The 20,242-nt window shown below is 37.0% G+C and overlaps 3 protein-coding genes across 20 annotated transcripts in view; 2 read left to right on the top strand and 1 right to left on the bottom strand.

Moving 5' to 3' along the window:
• The first annotated feature begins 3,304 nt into the window (after positions 1 to 3,304).
• LOC106777601 (putative U-box domain-containing protein 50) lies at positions 3,305 to 7,540 on the top strand. 2 transcript variants are annotated; one of them, XM_014665249.2, is made up of 8 exons: positions 3,305 to 3,822; positions 3,910 to 4,022; positions 4,169 to 4,293; positions 4,393 to 4,822; positions 5,319 to 5,459; positions 5,614 to 6,144; positions 6,305 to 7,012; positions 7,215 to 7,540. In XM_014665249.2, the coding sequence occupies exons 1-8, from the start codon at positions 3,657 to 3,659 to the stop codon at positions 7,413 to 7,415; spliced, it is 2,415 nt and encodes an 804-aa protein (XP_014520735.1). In that variant the 5' UTR covers positions 3,305 to 3,656; the 3' UTR covers positions 7,416 to 7,540. The 2 variants fall into 2 exon arrangements, with proteins under 2 accessions (XP_014520735.1, XP_022643066.1); XM_022787345.1 differs by lacking the exon at positions 3,305 to 3,822 and having other exon boundaries at positions 3,967 to 4,022; positions 4,153 to 4,293.
• A 108-nt stretch (positions 7,541 to 7,648) lies between these two features.
• LOC106777602 (nucleobase-ascorbate transporter 11) lies at positions 7,649 to 12,874 on the bottom strand. Of its 2 annotated transcripts, XR_001376968.2 has the most exons (11): positions 11,902 to 12,874; positions 10,997 to 11,094; positions 10,716 to 10,886; positions 10,285 to 10,385; positions 9,903 to 10,038; positions 9,649 to 9,699; positions 9,249 to 9,536; positions 8,882 to 9,116; positions 8,628 to 8,730; positions 8,450 to 8,533; positions 8,061 to 8,177 (listed from the first exon to the last, which is right to left on the bottom strand). XR_001376968.2 is itself a non-coding variant. In XM_014665251.2 (10 exons), exons 1-10 carry the CDS (start codon positions 12,521 to 12,523, stop codon positions 7,950 to 7,952), a joined length of 2,211 nt encoding a protein of 736 aa, XP_014520737.1. In that variant the 5' UTR covers positions 12,524 to 12,872; the 3' UTR covers positions 7,649 to 7,949. The 2 variants fall into 2 exon arrangements, 1 of the variants encoding a protein (XP_014520737.1); XM_014665251.2 differs by having other exon boundaries at positions 7,649 to 8,177; positions 8,450 to 8,730; positions 11,902 to 12,872.
• A 3,550-nt stretch (positions 12,875 to 16,424) lies between these two features.
• The window catches only part of LOC106778060 (protein ecdysoneless homolog), a 12,566-nt gene continuing 8,748 nt past the window's right edge, over positions 16,425 to 20,242 (top strand). For 9 of the 16 annotated variants that reach the window (XR_002670050.1, XR_002670051.1, XR_002670054.1 and 6 more), the window contains exons 1-3: positions 16,425 to 17,664; positions 18,211 to 18,549; positions 19,132 to 19,256. Coding sequence is in view for 2 of the 16 variants with exons in the window: in XM_022787453.1 (XP_022643174.1) it covers positions 16,526 to 17,664; positions 18,211 to 18,549; positions 19,132 to 19,256 (1,603 nt within the window). In the remaining 14 variants the exon portion in view is untranslated. The remainder of the gene's footprint in view (positions 17,665 to 18,210; positions 18,550 to 19,131; positions 19,257 to 20,242) is intronic. The other 7 variants (XR_002670044.1, XR_002670045.1, XR_002670046.1 and 4 more) reach the window with 2 other exon arrangements.

Consider the following 20,242-nt stretch of genomic DNA (forward strand, 5'->3'; position numbering starts at 1 on the left):
TAGTTTGATTCTCTTGACGCAGCACTCACCAACTTGCACATATATAAGCTCACTGCTACCTTTGCTTCTTCTTGTCTATCTCCTTTCCTAACGCCATGTGCCATCACACGTGCTAACTGCACCAGACAACACGAATGTGCAAACTGCTTCTCTGCGACACTTAAATATTCAAATGAAAACGTGCCTTTCTCTTTTACAACATGCTCCATTGCTCTTTCTACACATTTCTTCTCTCCATATTTTTTATAGATAAACATGAGTATGATATTATTTGAAAGTCCTGATGATTAAAGTTTTTGAAGATGATGATGATGAGGAAGTAGATTCTTAAACTGAGACTGAGACCAAGGGATCCTAATCATCCTTCTCATCTTCTTTCTGCTCTGCCTTTTGACCATTGACCCACACCCACGTGCACCGCATCCTTCTTTTCGTTCAAAACGCAGAAACGATGATTTCGGCGACGCACGTGCACTCCCTTGTCCCGACACACACTAACATAATCATGCCTTAACTCTCACCTTTCCTTTTTTTAATCTGCTTTTAATACACCTTAAATTAATCCCACGGTTAATTTTAATCTAAAGCCACGTTAATCATATCACATCAAATTCAAGTGGTACCCACTATGCACGTGACCATGCCTAAACTGTAACTTCTATTTTAAGCTTTTTTTTAACCTCAATGCAGAACCAAGTAGTAATTTATTATCACATGCATCGATTAAAATAATCTACGCTTTTCTCGATCATTCACTTTATGTTTTTCTTTGTAAAACGGACATTATTTCATTATTATATCATAATTATTTTTCTATTATTTTTCATGCTTCACATTATTGTTTCCAAAATTTAAAAGATTTGACTTTTCTGGGCTCTGTTTGTTTCTTGCAGTGTAGATAAGTAGATATGCTTCAGACTTCACTCATTGAAAAAAGAAATAAAACTTTTATGCTATTTTTTTAAAGATAAAAATAAATGTTCTTTTTAAAAACAAAAATTTATGACTATACGAGGAAACATATGGAAAATAACCATCATGGCATCAATTATAGGTCACGTTTTAAAAGGGAGAAGAGAGACTGAGGTTACGTGTAATGTATGGAATGTAACTTCTAATTTATTGCTTTCATTTCTTTCGTACGATTAAAATGTATAAGAAATTGATATTTTTTAATATATATCAATTATATTTTAAATTTAGAGTGAATAAATTAATTTGTGATTTAGAGTTAATTTTAGTTATTGACGAAACTATTAATTTTTTTTTTTTAATTTTTATATTGTTGAAAGTAACTTTTATCATAATGTGCAAAATGTGTTCTCAAATGAGACAAGGAAACATATTGACAAATGTTTGATTAAAGAAAGTAAAAGGAAGAGTGGGAGCTTCGCCGAATGGAAAAGGAAAAACCTTTTCAAGTTGAATTATTACTATTTACACTCTTCCTTTTATTAGTTCACTCTCCCTTCTTCTTTTTCCCAAACTACCCTTCCTAACCACACTTCCTTCATCATTTTCTCCCTCTTTAGTAAACTTCATTCTGAAGAAGAAAAAAACCTCGTTCTCTCCTATCTCAAGGAATTGGTACCAAACTTTACAGCAGGGGAGTGTGAATAGTTGTACCCCAAAATTCTAATGCAGTGCAGCTCGGTCCAATTCAATTGGATATTAACAAACGGGCTTTTGTAGTTAAAAGTCATGGGCCTATTGCTTCCTGCAAATCCACAATTGCTAATTGCATCTCTCACAATCATAGTAAAAGGCTCAAACATCCTCTACCACTGCACATTATCACCACTTTCATCATCATCATGCCACTGAAGAGGAAGAAGAAGAAGAAAGGAAGAATTTCCAAAGAAAAAGAAAAGGAAAAATATTGTTTCAAAAAGCTTTTACCAAAACACTTTTCATGTTTTGGAAAGCTCTTTTTATAACACATTTTACGTAGAAATGTTTCAGAAAATTCATTCTAGAAGGCCTTACATATGTTCGAAAACAATTTTTCCAAAATACATTTAATGTGTTCCATAAATTCTGTTTTTAAAATTTTGGTTACGAAAATTCTGTTTTTATTTTTTTTTCATAAAATTTAGGAAAACTTGTTCAAAAAGTTTCCCAAACATGAACTTCTAAAGTCAGGGAAGGTAAAATGATCATTTTAAAATTTAGAGGTAGCGCGCAAAGAAATTTAAGGGTGCAGAAAATAAAAGTGAAATCATGGGCTGCGAATTACAAGTTGGGCATTTCTTCCTACATCTTTATTATTTTAATCTGCACTCCCATAGGATGGTGAAATAATCAATTTGACCTGAAATATATAATTTAGGCTTATTGTGAATAAATTCTGAATTATACATTTTGAAATTAAAAAAACATATATATTTATTCAGCCACCACTACCAATACCAAACTCTTCATAAATATATACAAACACTCTTAACACAATACACTCAATGCCCACCATAATGAAGGCCAAATTTGAAAATTTGAAATTTATGAGGATACAAACTGAAATTATGGGGTGCAGGAAGAAATGTCTTAAGTAACATATAAATAGCCCTCTTATCATATACCAAACACTGGGCTTTAATTGTTAACTTGATAGTAATAAAAAAGGATGGTGTTTTTTTTTTTTTTTTTTTTCATAAAGCTTTTAGATAAACTATGCTAACAAATTGATAAATATAACTCCATTCTGAGGGTGAGCATTTAAAATAACTTCATTATAAAATTTTGATAATTTTTTATAGTATTTCACAAAGTCAAAAGTATATAAAAATAAGAATAATTATTAAATAAGACAGCAGATTTTGGGTCACACTTTTCTACATATGCCGCCTAGAATGCGTGTCTACGTCACCGTATTGCATAGCTTATGCAAGTGATCATTTTGAAGACACTTTATTATAAGAAATGAAAAGGATACTTTTTTTGTTATTATTTAAGAGTTATTTAATATAATAAAACAAAAGAAAAAACAGAGAAAATTGAAATAATTTATTTAAATATTATACCACATACATAATAATCCGTAATACCTTTAAATATTTAGTAATTGATTTTAATAATGATTCCACAAGAATTATATAACCTCGAAAAAGAATATACACTCTAATCAGAAAAGGAAAAAAATATTTTAATAATTTTTTTACAAATGATAAATTGTAATTTATTCGTTTTAAATATTTTTTTAAAAATAAATTTAAACAGAAAAAAAAACGGTAACACTGTTGTAAAAAATTCTTTGTTAAAATATGATGGAAAAAAAAAAAAGTGAATAATAGGTAGATGGTAGAACAGTAAGAACTAGGAATGAAAACGAAAATGGTTAAGAAGATGATGCATAACTAGGACCCCAGCACCCTTTGGCAATCATCACACGCCATACAGAAAAGTCCAAACTTGGCCCTCAGCTTCGACCCTTCCCTTGGAAATCTCGATTAAAGCACTAATACAATAGTCTTTAAATGAAACACTTGTGAAACTACCAAAAGAAAGCTTTGAAAATCATCATATACCACCCTTTTTTACTCCCTCTTTTACAATGTTAAAGTCTCTTTCATACGTGTGTACTGTGACATGAGTTTCACAGGAATTGGTCTTTCTGCTTCTAGCTGATAGGGAGTTGAAGTTTTGAAGCTTGGAACAATCAAATGGATGCAATCCAAACAGAGAAAGTTTATGTTGCTGTTGGTAATGATGCACAGGATGGATTTAAGGCTTTGAATTGGGCTCTAAAGAAATGGAATTCTCATCCAATTTCCGTTGTTATTCTCCATGTCACACATAATACTCCCATGGATTATGTCTATACACCATGTAAGTTGGGCTTGTGTACCGGCTTTAATTTCATTCTCTGCACTGAAATTCTATTGGGTTTAGCTTAGTTTTGAGATTCTTTTGCAGTTGGGAAACTTCCAGCAAGATCTGTGAGTGAGGAGAAACTACAAATTCTCAGGAAAGATGAGCAAGAGAAAATCAACAAGCTGTTTTCCAAGTATGTTGCTTTCTGTGGCAAGGTGTGTACATTTTAGTACTTCAGTTACTCCGATGATTCGAAATGAAATTATAGTTGTTAAGTCCAATTACTCAGATCATACGAAAAGAAATTTTGTAATAGTGGTTTAGTCCAACTCTACTACTCTTCAGTTTCTGCATATTGCAGGTGCCAGCAGAGATTCTTCAAGTTGAGAAATCTGATGAACCAATGCAAAAGCGAGTCATAGACTTGATCTTTGGTCTAGGAATAACCAAATTGGTGATGGGATTTTCATTCATGAAGCCCTCCATGTGTGTAACTTCCTTGCTTTTCTTATCAAAGAATTTCGTTTTGCAAGTAATGCTAAATTGACTTGTTTTTCCTTGATATGTGTTCGGTCTCTTGATTAGGAAATCTAAAGGTGCTATTAGTGGATTGTTCTATGTTCATCAGCACAAGCCTTCCTTCTGCGAACTGTTCATTATTTGTGGAGGGAAGCAAATTTTCCTGAGAGGTAAAAATGATGAGAAAATCATGGAGGATGATCATGGAGTCATGGTTGCGAGAATAAGAGATAAGATAACCTTCAAAGATTGGTTAGACAAATGGTTCAATGACAAAACCCAGGATTCTCCGGATAAAAGTGAATCACTTTCCTCAAGCAATTTGGAGTCCCCGGTGACCAGAAACCAGTGGGAAATTTACCTGCAGGAAATTGAAAATTATTATCAAGAATTGTTGTCTTCCAAGTTGGAGGAAGGAAACTGCGAGCTAGATAATGACGACTCACAGATTGGTCCAAACGAGCCACATGTCACTGAACACAACAATTATAATATGGTATCTTACAACAATGACAGATATTTTTTTCTCAAATATGTGTGTGGCCTTGATTAATGCTAATATTTATCTTCTTTGTTCCCTTCCGTTTTGTTTCTTGTAGGGAGTTGTTAGATGATTGGTTCACTTTTTGCATATATGATCATATAATGTGATTTGCTTTCATTGTTCAATATTGAAAAAGAAGGCGCCTGCCTGTTTGTTCAATATTTTCTTTCTTAAAAAAATTCTCACTTTGACTCTTGTTAACATTTGATATGTATGTTGAAACAAATTCATGCCCATTGGTATTTATACTAATATTTAATGTGTTTAGTTTTCAAAATATGGAACCAATTTTCAATTCTCAATCTTTTGGTTTGTCTAAATTTTGAAAATATTACCACGAGTTTGAAAATGTACTCACTTTATGGATGATGTTCTTGTTCCCTTTTGTTATTTCACATGTTGTTGTCAAAAGTAATGCCTAAGCCTAACACTACTGTATCCTATTCAGAGTGGTGCAGAGAAAATTGAAATCCTGAAAAGTCAGCTGAATGAAGCTCAGAAGACCATTCTATTGAAGAGGAAAGAGGCCAAAGATAGTAAAGAAAGGCATGCAAAAGCTGAATGGGCAATTTGTCTATGCAACAGTCGGGTAATACTGGAAGTTTTTATCAAGATTAGGATTTTGTAAATTTTATTCACCGATTGTGATTATAAATATAATCTATGTTCTTCGGCATTATAGGGATTTGTTTTTCTTGCATTTGAGATTCACGTAAATTTGTAATTCTGAATGCGATGGTTAGGCTGAAGAGGTGGAAGGTCGAATTCGAGAAGAGGTGAGTGCTAAGGAGGAGCTAAAGAAGGAATGGGAAGCGGAGAGAGAGCAGACGGAGGAGATGAGAATGGAGGTGGAAGAAAGGAGGAGGAGGCTCAGTTCCCTGATGGAGGTGCAATCGGAGCTCTCCAACAGACTTCAAATATGGACGCTGGCCAAGACGCGGGCGGAGACGCAGCTCGAGAGGGCGGTAGGGGAGAGAACGGAGATGGTGAGGGAGATCGAGGAGCTCAGGCGCCAGAGAGACGTGCTTAACCGAAGGATCGAGTTCTGCAAGCAGAAGGACGCAATTGGAATGGCCGCCAGGCTCGCCGACACGCGCTGCACCTTCCGCGAGTACACGGCGGAAGAGATCCGGTTGGCCACCGACAACTTCTCCGAGCGGCTGAGGTTGAAGTCCGGCGGAGATTGGAGCAATGTTTACCGGGGACGCTTCAACCACTCCACTGTTGCCATCAAGATGCTCCCTTCTTTCTCCCTCCAACATTTCCAATCCAAGGTGCATTTTCTTTTTGTCGGATTCAATTCTTATACAATTCATTCCGATTCCACGTTCAAAGCTAAAACTATATACATGATATGTGAATTTAGAGTCAGAAACGATTAAGGAAATTAAAAACAAAATGTGCATAGAATACTAATTTAGACTGCATTTTCAGGTGAGGCTTCTTGGTGATATTAGGCATCCTCATCTGATTGCCATGGCGGGGTTTTGCTCCGAGCCCAAATGCATAGTTTTGGAATACATGCGCCACGGAAGCTTAAGAGACATGCTGTTTTCTAGGAGAAGAAACCGCGTTTTAAGATGGTACGACCGAATACGAATTGCCACAGAAGTTTGTTCAGGCCTGGGCTTTCTCAATGGAGCTGAACCAAGGCCCGTCATTCACTGCCATTTGACCCCATCGACAGTCCTCCTAGACCGCAATTTGGTGGCAAAGATCACGGGCTTTGGGCTCCACGATTGCCGTGACGAACAGTGTAACGTAGAGTCAGATTTGCAGGCTATGGGGGTTTTGCTGATGCATCTTTTAACAGGAAGAAATTGGGCCGGGCTGGTTGAGGAGGTGATGACTGTGGATATGGACAGAGAGGCTTTGGCTAGCGTTCTTGATGAGATGGCTGGGCAATGGCCATTGGATCTAGCAATAGAACTTGCAGGCCTGGCTTTGATGTGCGTGTCCACCAAAAGCAAGACTAACAGCTCAGAACTGAGCATTGCAAAGGTCTTAGAGGAACTGAATGAGATAAGGAGAAAGGGGGATGAAATAGTTGGAAGGGAAGGACGAAAGGCAATTATTGGTGGGTGTGTAGATAGAGAGGGAACCAGTGATGTGCCTAGTGTTTTTCTTTGCCCCATACTTCAGGTTGGCTGGCTTTTTCATCTTTCAAACAACTTTCTTTTACATACATAAATATGGTTTTTCCTTCCTTTATCTGTAACATATATGACATGTTACAAATTTGATCATTTGTCGTGTCCTTCACATGATGTTTGGACAGACAGACAGACGAAAGTGGAGTTAGTCTTTTTGTTTCATAGACTTAAGGTTGTGTTGTTGGCTGCAGGAGGTAATGAAAAACCCACACTTGGCAGCAGATGGGTTTTCTTATGAGCTTGAAGCAATAGACCACTGGCTGCAATCGGGGCGAGACACATCACCAATGACAAATCTGAGGCTGAAACACACATTCCTCACCCCGAATCACACTCTCCGTTCCCTAATTGAGGATTGGCAGACCAATAAACCACCTAAACTTACACACTAATACCTAATTATTTTTAGTTCATTACATCATATGTACAGATTAATTTGTTACTAGTGCTGATTTTTTGTTCTCATTGCCATCGGTGGACCATTAACACCAAAGGAAAAGTTACCAATTAAATTAGCTAGTCATGGGTAGGTTCAAACCTAAAACTTCCTCCCTTCCGAGTTACTAGTATTTTTCACTGTCAGAGTCAGAGACTTGCTACAACTATGAAGTTTTAACTCAACATGAAAGCAAAAATGGAATACTTATTCATATAAATATATCAATACGTAAGTACACTATTTGGTTTTTCAGCAAGACAATTTAATGTGTAAAAAATTGCAATTTCCCAAGCATTATAAATGTTCTACAGCAATCAGTCTATGCCCAACCTAATGTCACTATAGCTATATTACACTGCATAATTTACGTTTGACTTCACGAGCGGCAATATCTTTCCAGTTCCACAAGGAATAATAGACATATCCAGGAGTGACCTTTATCTTGAAGGAATATTACCAAGATTAAAATGTCAGAGTGAACCAAGCATTAGACTCCCAAACATTTAAAATTGAAACAACAGCAACACCGGACGACCTTCTTGGGCAGCGAATATTCAGATAGCAAAGAGGGATCAGTGGAAATGTCTTCAGCTCTTGACCAGACAAACACCCCTCGCTCTTCTTGTCTGCCAGGGACAGTGTTGTCCAGTAGGAATGCCACCAACAGTGTAACCACCATGTTCAAGGACATAAGAGCATTGATTGCAAAATCAAGCTTCAAGATTGAAAATGACAGGTCAGCTCACATGATCCAAAAAGGAAACAAGATATTGCTCCATTTGCAAGAAAAACAAGCTAAAATGAAGATTTGTCGTTAAGGACAAATCTGCATGATACCAGTTTCAATAAAGAGAAATCATCTAGGATGTGTTAGAAAGCGTGTGATTAAGTAAAACTTAAGATTCACATATTCATCTATAAGCTATTCAACCAGTCCTCCTTTTGTTTGTTCCTTTTTGCTTTGCATTTAAGGCTAAAGGTACTAACCTGTTTAATGCCTGAACGGAATGGTCCGTTAGATGCTGCCGCATAAGGAACCAGATAACTGGGCAGTATCAAACTTGACTCAACCTGGTATTGTTGAAAATAAGCAGGGATTGACATTCCAAGGAACAGTGAAACGCCAACTATTGTAATGTTCCTGAAACTGGTTGATTGACTATACCGTAAATTAGAGAGGCCTAATGCTGCAGTAAGAGCCCACACGAAACATAGTACAGAAGCAGCCAAGGCCTGTGGAATGGAAGCGAGAAGGGCACCCACTTTCCCTACAGAATTATATTAAAAGTCGTATTTTGAAACTCAAAAAATGCACCAAAAATGAAATCACTGCACATCCTTAGATCTATCTCAGCCAGAATGGAGAGGAATGAGAACGTATAAAGTTGAACAAGAATTTTGGATCCAGGAGTTATTTACCTATAAATGAGAACAAAATCAAGAAAGCAGCTCCAACCACCACTACCTTCCGACTTGCCACCTTGGTGATGTCAATTGTGTGCATGTTTTCTGTCAAGGTTGTTGAGCCAGTACCTGAACCCCAAAGACCAGCCAATATGCTACAGAAACCCTCAAGAGCAATTCCTCGGCTCACAACACCGGGAGTAGGAGGCCTTGAATTAACTTGCAGAGATGTAGCACGATAAGTTCCAACCTGGAAAAAGGATATGCTGTTCACAGTTACAATTGCAGTTTCATCTCCTATTGATGTTTGATCCCTGCTTTCAGCATGAAAATTCATCTTCATATTTAAATGAGATTAGAACCTAGACAATATGATACTTACTGAATCCACAGAGGCAACAAGTGCCACTATGACCATGATTATGGAAGTCCTAAAATGGAAAATAGGGATGCCCCACTGTAAAGGGTAAGGAATTCTGACCCATGCAGCAGTAGCCAATGCATTGGAAACATCAGTCCTGCAATGCTGCATGGTATAGGCATGTTTTCTACATGCATCCAACAGAATGTTTGAACTTGGTATATTAGGATTGCATCCTTTGTAATTATATGCTCCCCCAGCTGTTAAAAAGGATGCATATATCCAGATTATTGTCAAACTCAAGGGAACCTGAAAATGTTAAAACATCAAGTTACAAGAGTTATTACAACATAAACATGCTAATGGAATGGGTCATCAATATTAGAAATGAACAATTATCATCTTAATTTAAGATACTTACAGCATAAATTCGAAATAAGTGGCGCCCGAAGATAGATATTCCTCGTAGATACTTCAAACAAGACAAAAAGAAGAGAGAATGAGTTTTTGAATGCTCCTTACAGCATTAAATAAACAACCAAAAAGCCATGATCTGTTTATAACAGACAGCCTCTAACATGGAAGAAGTAATTTTATAAATTACAACAACTAGAAAACCGCTTCAGATGCAAAATATCCTGTACTGGTGCTACTTAAAATGCATATATGACTTACTAAAGTGAATATCAGAACCAGTGCTATCTGTGGAATGGTAATTTCTGGGCAAGTGCCTGCCTGTGGAAAACCGTAGCTGAAGAATGCTAAACCTACAGCAGCAACAGTTGGGGCAACCACAATTGGGTTGATTAACCTAAAATTGTAAAGAATAAACAGATCAGGCTAAAGTGTTTACAGCCCTCTAGAGATAAAAGCTCAGTAGCTTGTACAACTTCATTGATCAATATAAATTCCCTTTTGTGCATATGACTATTCCGTCTGCTAATGCTAACGTTAAATATTAAGCAAGGGAGTAAAGTGGAAAGCTAACAAACTTTACTAAATCTAGCACAAGACAAAAGACATTTACTAACTTAATGTATGGCTTGTAACATCTTACCTGAGTAGAACAGACATTAAACCACTAAATCCCAGGATAGATTGGAATATTGAACCAACAATTATAGCTCCTTGGAGTTCCCTCATTATGTGTCTAAATTTCTGCAATTACAGGGCTTTTATATGTAAGTTGAGAATATATCCAAACTAACAGAACAAACGTCAAAGCTAAAGAGGTACATAATAGACGAAGTCTATTAAAAGATAACAGATACATAAAAGCAGAAAGGATAGAAGAAAACTTATGCTGGTGATTCAGATATATACATGTTTAAATGGTAAACAAGCCAAGCTAAATTAACTACTACTATAGTTTCTGTAATAGGTGTATTTGAAGATGTATATAGTTTATAAATTTAGATAATATAATTTGTCTGCCTAAACTAAAAGGGCTTGGAAGTGATGCTCTAATGAATTAAATAATGAACTTACATGCTCGGTGAGATTGCGATATTCTTGAGCGTTTATGATCACCAATGCCGGTGCTAAATACACAAATGAGCTCCCTTGAACTAAAGGCAGTCGAGTACCAAAGTAGGAGTGCAGTATTGTGGTGATGCCAGAAAGAAACAGTATTGTAGAGATTACGGTAGCAGTATCCTTCTGTCCTCAGCGATTAATGTAAAATTAAAATAAACAGATAAGAGTATGAAAAAACTATCGATTTTGTTAGAGTTAAATGCAGTAAATTGTAAATAAAAGCATATACTTACATCTGTTCCACCCATGACCGGTACCATAACTAAGGGGATCAACACAAGAGAACCGGTTAATGATAGATAGTGCTGCAGGCCATAATAGATAAGAGGTACTGCAATTAAAAAACCCAAAGACGTAAGTAAAAACAAGGTAAAAAAAATTGGCCCCTTAAAGAAGCAGGACTATACAAGTTAATCTTGCAAGTGTTGAGATAATAATAAGTTAAGACAATGCTATGGAAGAAAGAACAGGGAAAATGGGTTCTTTCAGAAAGTCCTTTTATCTCATCCATGTTGAGGGAAATCAAGAATTGGTATTCTTAGATGAGATTTGTCTAGATCTATTTTTCACTTCCGCTGACTCTATTTGGAAAGGAATCTAGGGGTTCATCTTGCATGTAGAATGGAACATGTTGGTTGCTGACAAGCATCAAACCTTAACAATGCCAGCTGGGGTTGGAGTCATGTGGAATTGGAAACTTAATTCCTTAAGAAGGATTAATGTAGGTTTCCATCAGTTCTATGAAATCCAGTAAACAATAGACATCTCTGCTCTCACTTTCGTAATTTTGAACACATTCCTATTTTCTTTCTCCCCAACGAAAATTATCCTCGATCAGTCACGGAAAAGAAATTAGCAACTGCAGAATAAAGCTGTCGATGCTATTCACACCAAAATCCAAATAAACTCACTGATGGTACACACCACTACAGACCAATTCACGCAGATATAAAATGAACTTATTGGCAAGAATCAGAACATCCAAGATGGGAAGTTAGCAACATACCACTCACATTGCTGAACTCACAGCGTTACAGTTCAAAAATTTTGAGATAAAATATAAACTCATATAAACTAAAGAAATCAACGGTGAAAAAGAATCTACAATCGACAGAAAAAAAGAAGAGCACAAACTAACCAATTCCAGGATTCTCTTTGAGCCCGCACTTCAATCCCAACGGTCTCTGCCACCCTCCATCACGATGCTCCTCCCCTTCCGGAAATACATTGACCTTAACATCGCCATTCCCCTCCTCCCCCTCCTTTTCCTCATTCACCGGAGCAACTGCAGAGACTCCATGCCCATTCCCCTCCCTATTATTCACCATCCCATTATTGGCATTACCATTCAAAGCAACTTTCCTTTCACCACCATCACGTTCCTTCTCTTTTCTCCCCCTCTCATCTAAGACAGCACCATTCTCAGCCCTCGGTGCACCTCCACGAGACTCTGTTTCGATCTCGTCTCGTCTCGTCCTCCCCACCACCGGATCTATTTCTATCTTGGGAGACGACCCTCCTCCCTTCCTCTCAAAAGCTTCAAACTTTGCACTCCCACTTGTCCCTGCTTCCCCTGAGTAATCAGACACAAAACCCGTTCTCTTCGCCCACGACCGTAACTCTCTTGGGTTGTGCTCGTTTTGTGATACAAAAGGTTCCACTTTGCCTGCTACTCCACCTTGTTTCTTCCCAGTGCCACCCCTCACACTCATGGCCACATTTCTGTTCAATGATTCCGAGTTCAACGACCCAGTTTCCATTGACACCCAATGACACTACTGAACTCTACCCAATTTAGTATAAAGTACAAATACGAGATTGCAGAAGCGCAATGAAACCAAAATGGTGTGAAAAGGAAGAAGAGAGTTCAGTGTGTAACAGTTGAAAGCGACGGTGGAAGAAAGGAATGAGTGGAATTACCGAAACATCCCTGTGAAATAACCCTGCCTAAGTCTTTAATTGTGTCGAAATGATGAGATTTATTTTCTACGTTTGGCTCTTTGCTTATGCTTCAAGTTATCTTCTCCTGGGTGACCATTACAAGCTTCTGAAGTAGTTCAGTTCAATTGATTTACACATGATCACGAGGATGATAACATGATGGAAACCGGAAAGGACACAGCTAAATCGGTCCAATAAAAAGTTGACTCATTTCATTGTTTTTTATCTTTCTATATACATGTTTCTTCCTTTCTACCATATCCTATTTGCTAATTTAAATCATTTATAAATGTTAACTAAATTAGTTAAAGTAATTAGAAAAGAAATTTTACCATTAATTATGTTATTATTCCAAAATTACTCTTCTCATAATTAAAACTTAAATAGTTGAATAAGACTTTTGATGTATTCTCCAATTAAATTAGGAAAGACAAATTTTGTATCATTCATTTCAAATATTTATTTATTTAGCAAATACATGTTAACTAACTAAAAATAATTTAGAAAAAATAACACATCGAAAGAACCTTATAAAATAAACTAAGCACATTTAAAATAATTCTTATTCATATAATTAGTGTGAAAATGACAAAAAAAATAATAATCACGATAAAATTAAAGTTAAAAATATTATATAATTAATGCTAGATTAAATTTATTAAATTATTACTATCTATTGAATAATTGATAAAATTTTATTTTATTTTTCAATTTTATCATTTAATTTTTTTATTAACTAATTGACGTTTAAATGAAATCTTAATTATTGTTTATGTAATAATCTGAAAATTAGGGGTAAAGGGAGCTAATGGAAGTATTAAGCTACTCAACCACATTTTTATAATTTAAAACATATTAACAATAGGAGTAGAAAATTTTTAGAGCATATTTGGTTCATTGTTTAAAATATCTTCTCTCTCTAAAATCTTATTCTCCAACTTTCTCCACCATCTCTCTAGAATTCCTTTTCACTGAATCATCTAATCCACAATCAGGAGAAGCTTAGACAATCTGGGTGTTGTGAGCTTCAATTCAACCGAACAATTAGGTGTGTTCATCTGGTAAGCGTTTTCCCTCCCCCTCCGTGTTTCTCTGAACTGTGATCATGCAATGTTCCTACTTTGCATGTGTCTATCCTTTCTTTCCTTCAAATTCCTACCTCAATAGAAGTTTAAGAACTATTCTTCATCATAAATTGATGATTTGTAGGTGGTCTAACACTTCCATAGAGAGTAAGTGAGCTGAAAAAGGGGTTTTTGTTTACTACACTGCTTGAATAGAGGTAAGGAGAGTTGGGTTTTTGTTTTTGTTTAGTGAACTAAGATACCATGAATTGGATTATTGTTTAAAGATGTGCAATGATGTGTATGTGAAACTGCTTGGTATGTGAATATTGTATGAATTGGAATTGATGATGTTGTGTGTTAGCTCTAGTACCCATTGTGTATAAATTGTTGAAACTGTGATTTTAGTTTGGAGGTGATAGATTGGTAAAAATTAATGTGTTGAGGGTATGAAAGTCATTATACAAGTTGTTGGTTAGGGAGTTAGTAAATTACAGGGTCCTGGATCACTCGTAAGAGGAATTGAGATAGCAATTTGGAGCAACTAGGGTCTAGTGTGTAATTGGGCTGTTTGGACAACTTAGGCAAGTTAATTTTAACCTGTTAGGACTATAAAATTTGTTAAAATGAGGTTCTAAATGGTAGAAGTGGAGTTGAGTACTTAGGTTGTCGGGGCGAGTGAGGACAAAACACATTGGAAAGCCTCGTGTTGATGTGTAGGGGCAGTCAATATTCCATGTAAGTTGTCGGGGTGTTACAAATGGTATCAGAGCCTAGCCTCTCCCAATACACTGTGGTTCGAGGACGAACCAAGCGGAAGCTGGTGGACATGTGACATTCGGGCACTGACGAGGGCGGGGAGTGATCGCCGGTGCAAGAGGCACGAACAAGGAGCAGCTCCTGGCAGGCTTCCAGTGGAAGGGGCACATGGACGAATCGAACATACACCAAAATGAGAGAGATCTAGAGATTGTATAGGTATGGGAGTATACAGTTGAAGGATAGCTTAAAGGAATTAATTTGGCTACTTATATCAACAAATGCATTTGTTTTTCGGTAGCCTAACCCATAAGAACTCCATGGTTAAGCATGCTTAGCCTGAAGTAATTTAGGGATGAGTGACCTTCTGGGAAGTTTTCCTGGAAAATGTGCAAGTGAAGACAAAGCACATTGGAAAGCCTCGTGTTAATGTGTGTGGGCAGTCAATATTTCCTCTAAGTTGTCGGGGTGTTACAGATGGTATTAGAGCTTAGCCTCTTCCAGTACGGTGTGGTTCGAGGACGAACCAAGCGGAAGCTGGTGGGCATGTGACACCCGGGCACTGACGATTGGAAAGCCTCGTGTTGATGTGTGGGGACAGTCAATATTCCCTCTAAATTGTCGGGGCGTTACAAAAATCGCATGCAAGGTCATCATGATGTGTTACATTTTGTTCATCTTTCATTGAAATTCTAAGGATTGATCATCGTCCAAGTCAGGTTTGTGTTCTTAATTTGTGGTTGGTGTTTTCTTGTGGGGTTTAGGGTTTTTGTTGCACTGTGTTGGTTTTTGTTTGTTTTTCATTTTGGTGTGGAGATGTTTTGAACAATTAAGTAAAATGTTGTTTTCTATGTGAGTAGTAACACTTTGTTGTGCAAGATTTTTTAATTGTTTGAGTGAGTGGTTGTCGATTTTCGATTTTGGGATTCCTCTCCCATGTCTTTTAATTTAAGTTTTTTAAGTGGTTTTATGTGGTTACATTATGGGTTTGATTTATAGGATTGCATTAATTTGAAGTTGTGGTCTGCCATGGTGGGATCTGATAACATCCCTTTCATTGAATTTTCTTTAAAGTATCACTTGAAATAGTTACATAACATATTAGAAGATTCACTCGCCAAAAAATAACAAATACAATATTAATTTCCAACACATATCTTATTACAAATAATTAAAAATGCTATTATTAATATAACATTGTAGTTATGACAATCCAAAAATTGTCTCTCCAACATTATTTGAAGTTATTGTCATTCTTACTACTATGATCTCACCACAATTGTAAATAAGGATTATCACAATTCCCCTTGAACCACTACCATATGAGGCATGATAAATTCGATGCCCCCAACTATTACAAGAAGACAAAAAAGATTGACAACCAAACATATCTTAACAACCAATGCACATACTTTCTGATAGAAAACTTTGCAAAATAAGTGAAAGATCAACAAAACTACTAAAAAAAAATCCACTCACTTATCCTTTTAATGACTTTTCTTTAATATAACCTTATTAATCACATTAGTTGCATTCACGAGAATATTAAATTGATTATATATAATAAAAATAAACACCCCATTAAAATAATGTTTATGTATATAGTTTAAACAACATCATACAAAATAAATAAATTGAATATAAATTACAAAATTGAGATCCAATCAAACATCCAAAAATAAATCTCAAATTCAATTAAGTCGATTAAAATATATTTAAGTTCTATAATATATTGGAATCAAAACTAGAAAACACTAAGTAAAATTTCACTGAAAAAGATTTAATGTAAAGTAAAGAGTAAGAAAAAAAAATCCACCTTATTTTCGAGAATTTAAATAGAACAAGAAGAAATGTAAAAAACAAAACAATTATAAAAGAGATATGGATAACATAATTTTAATTCATAAAACCTCGAATGTTCAAGAAAGAGGTTTATGAGAGGGTGTTCCCCAAACACCGGAGAAGTTTTCTTTCAGAGTGAGCAACTCAGCACATGCAATGGAGTTTCCTTCTTCCTCCATCTTCTCCCCTCGCCCCTCAGACGACACCGTTTTCTACGCCATATACCCTGACTCCCCCACCGTCACTGCCACCGCTACAGCCACCCCCACCGCGACGCTCCACTCCCTCCATCTCCAAATCCTCCAAACAATATCCCCCTTCACCCAAGGCTACATCTGGCAGCACCAACCCTTCACTCTCTCCGTTTCGGCTCCCCCCAATCCCTCTTGCCCCTGCTCCTCCTCATCCAACCTCCCCCACCTCCACGGCCACCTCCGCTACGGTGACAACCTCGACGACGAGTGGTTTGCCGTCTTCCTCCTTTTCCAAATCTCCCTCCGCTTCCCCTTCCTTTCCCTCCGCCTCTGGGACTCCGACGGCGACTTCCTCCTCATTGAGGCCGCCTTCCACCTCCCTCGTTGGCTCAACCCCGACACCTCTCATCACCGCCTCTTTCTCCGACATGGAAACCTGCACATCGTTCCCCGCGACCGCCTTCCCCACCCCTCCCTCGTCGACTCCCTCGCCTTCGTTTCCAATTCCGGCCACGAATCCCTCGCCTCCGACGCAATCCAGCGAGCCGTGAAGAAACGCATCGAGGACTATCCCGAGCGCGCCAGGAGGAACATGCATAAGGTTAGGGTTAGGGTTCCGCTATCCGTTGCTCGGGTTCTGAAGCATGAGCCGCGATTGATTTCACTTGCGGTGGAGGGGTTCTACGACAGGGATGTAGACACGATGAAATTCGCAGCGAGGATGGAGAGGTTCGTGGAGAGAGGGGCAACAGAGGAGTTAGTCTGCGTTTCGGTGAAGATGTCGAGGGCGATGTACGCGCAGTTGGTGCAGCAGCGGTTTCAGGCTCCGAAGTGTTACCCGACGATGCCGTGTCGGGTCGAGAGGGAGGGGTTTGTGGAGGCGGAGCTGGGGATGAAGATAGCGTGTGGATTGGAGATGATGTATCAGCAGCGGAAGCGTGATGGGGTGGAAGGGCAAGGGAGCACTTGGGAGGCGTTTAGGAAGAGCTTGGAGAACAGTGGCTACTTCCAAGGGCTACTTCCGGGTTCCTCTGAGTATCAGAGATTGGTGCAGAGTGCTCAAGAGTATTATAGGAATACTTCTCTCCATTCGCAGGCCAGGTTGGAATTTGAACTAGGCTATTGATTTTCATCTGAATTAAGTCTTGTTTTGTCTTGGATGGGTGGTTGGCCGTTTGGTAGTGTGTGTTTATTTTGGCTTAGCTCCCTGGTTTTTCTTGTTTTTCCTTATTTTGTCATTAATGAGATCATGCATTGATTATAGATATGATCAAAGTAGAACTTATAAAGGCTTGGAATCCTTATCTCGTGTGATAGCTTTTAGGGTTTTGTTTGACCAAGCCCAAATTCAAGAGGGCACCGGTCTATTATATTAGGGTCCCCAAATTGTCCTAATAAAAAACTACCAGTTCCTGCTGCCTGTCGTTAAATCTCCATGCTTGATGTCTAATCTTGGACGTGAAGAGGTTTATTGAGATCTCACGTTGATTGGAATGTATAAGTGCTCTTTGTTGACAATGATTATTTGGGGCATTGGGGAGTTGATCTACCTAGGTTCTGATGTAGTAATGTTGTTTGAGTTAAACCTCCAGGTTTTATGTTGGTTTTTGTTGTTTTTATGATTGCTAAGGTGAAAATTTGTTGCAGTGAGTTGATGAATGCTCCTGTTAGACGTATAGATGAAATTCTTGCTCTGCCTCACTCAGTGGACGATTTTAAGGATCAAGAGGTTCCTCCATCTGATGATGATTCCTGGCTTTATGGCGGAGAGGAAGAATTGAACTCTGTTCTTATGGAAAGACAAAAGGAGATGGAGCTATATGACTTAAAACACAAAAAGAAAGGGAAAGCAAAAGAGGATCAAGATACTGGTCCATCATCTACTTTGAATGCTGACGAGTTTGATCCTGGAGATATAGCAAAGACCATGCAGTCATTTGTCCATAAGTTGTCAAGTTACAAGGGTGCTGAAGCTCCTGAGGACAGGTTAGTTCAGTGACGCACATACTCATTTAGCATACTTGATATGCAGTCTTAAGTCACTTATCGAGTAGGCATCTTTAATGCTTTACTGTGAAAGGATTAGGGCTGTTGAAATAATTTCATTCTTATGATGTTCGCTGACAAATTCTGTATCATAGATTCCCCGGGATACAGGTTTAAGTCTAACGCCCTGCCTATTAATTAAAATTGGTATTCCCATAAGTCAAATGTGGTCCTGATTCGACAAGCGTGTAAAATAGCTTTTGAAATCCAAAATAATCTGCTGTGGGAATATTTTCCTAATCTTAAAAACCAAAAATAAAAACCCTTGCCTTTTGTTTATGTGAAGCTGAAACCAGCTCAATTTTTAACTATTTTTATAATAATTTCTCAAGTTCTAAGTAAAATCTCCTTAATTATTAAGTATTGAATAACATAATAACATTTTCTACTTAGTATATTGTATAAATATTTTTTTCTTGCTACTGGTTAGTTTTTCTGGATGCTGTCATAATTTTACCTTTCAGACTTTTCTGTGTTACTTTATTATGTAATATCTCCATAACTGGGTTTTTTCTTATAAAGGAATATGGAAGTGGACCTTGATGTAGACCAATTTATTAAAGACATGGGATCAATAATGAAGTATTCAGACAATGAAGCTGCCAACGGCAATATTGAAGAAGGATCATCCTCTGACCCGGACTTTGGTGAGATATCATGCCTAAGTTTACTGTTGAGTAGCTCCTCTCTTAGTTGTTATATATTAACTATTTTATTTGTATTTATTTTCTAGTAATGGATTCTTTTGTAAGAGAGTTCTTTTACACCATTACATTAATACATTTTTTTTTGTGATATCATGCATGTAATTTCATTACAATTCACATCTTGTAGGTTTGAACTTTTTGGTTATCTGTTTTGCAAAGTCTCCAAATTTCTTTCTCTGTTATGAGTGTAGCATGTATAGTTCTAGTAGAATGAAGATAGGAGTTCCTATAATTTGTTTTCAAATTTCAAATTTCCTGTCATTGATTAGGATAAGTGCTAGCAAATTCTTTATTGTGGTTTCTATGGTGGTACATGTTAGGATTTTCTATTTTTTTTCTTGACAAATGGTAGTAAAATATCAATCTCTTCAATACACCATTATCGAACTGAAAAAAGTCTAAGCCTGTAATACCTTGGTTTTGTACTTGGGAATTGGGATAAACAGATAATGAAAGTGTATTATGTTTAATGCTTTTCCTCTGTCTTTAATAATAAATAAAGAAATAGGTCCTAATAAATATGCATATTTATTTACTTTAAAATATTAATCCTTGAAAAGTCGAGAAGTCCATGCAGAGGATTTTGCTTAATCTAGTTTCACTGAAAACTGCATGATAATAATAATAATGTTTAATTAGTTATTGCTTACCAGAACACTGTTTAAGTTTGCCAGTCTGTCTTCAAATTTTGTGCTATCGGATGGGAATTAGATCAATTCCCTTAGGATCAGTTTGGTAGAGGGGAGAGATGGAATGATAAAATCATATAAAGTAAAAAGTGATAGAAAATAGGTGAAAAATAAAGTAAATATTCGAGGTGTATGATTTGAAAAGAATAAAAAGATATAATGCTACTCTTGCCAACTGAGTACGTTTATTAAATTAAAGAGGCTATTAAATAGCACTCATGTAACAGAATAGATAAC

This window comes from Vigna radiata, chromosome 11 (genome assembly GCF_000741045.1).
Source record: "Vigna radiata var. radiata cultivar VC1973A chromosome 11, Vradiata_ver6, whole genome shotgun sequence".
Lineage (NCBI taxonomy): Eukaryota > Viridiplantae > Streptophyta > Magnoliopsida > Fabales > Fabaceae > Vigna > Vigna radiata.

What these genes read in the sequence shown, in the direction of transcription:
- LOC106777602 (XM_014665251.2), bottom strand. Translation starts at nt 12,523, where the DNA reads ATGGAAACTGGGTCGTTGAACTCGGAATCATTGAACAGAAATGTGGCC. An exon ending in TTAATGTCTGTTCTACTCAG is followed by an intron (nt 10,039 to 10,284) that starts GTAAGATGTTAC and finishes TTACAATTTTAG; the next exon opens with GTTAATCAACCCAATTGTGG. An exon ending in TTGTTGCCTCTGTGGATTCA is followed by an intron (nt 9,117 to 9,248) that starts GTAAGTATCATA and finishes TCCTTTTTCCAG; the next exon opens with GTTGGAACTTATCGTGCTAC.
- LOC106777601 (XM_014665249.2), top strand. Translation starts at nt 3,657, where the DNA reads ATGGATGCAATCCAAACAGAGAAAGTTTATGTTGCTGTTGGTAATGAT. An exon ending in GGATTATGTCTATACACCAT is followed by an intron (nt 3,823 to 3,909) that starts GTAAGTTGGGCT and finishes ATTCTTTTGCAG; the next exon opens with TTGGGAAACTTCCAGCAAGA. An exon ending in ATGTTGCTTTCTGTGGCAAG is followed by an intron (nt 4,023 to 4,168) that starts GTGTGTACATTT and finishes TGCATATTGCAG; the next exon opens with GTGCCAGCAGAGATTCTTCA.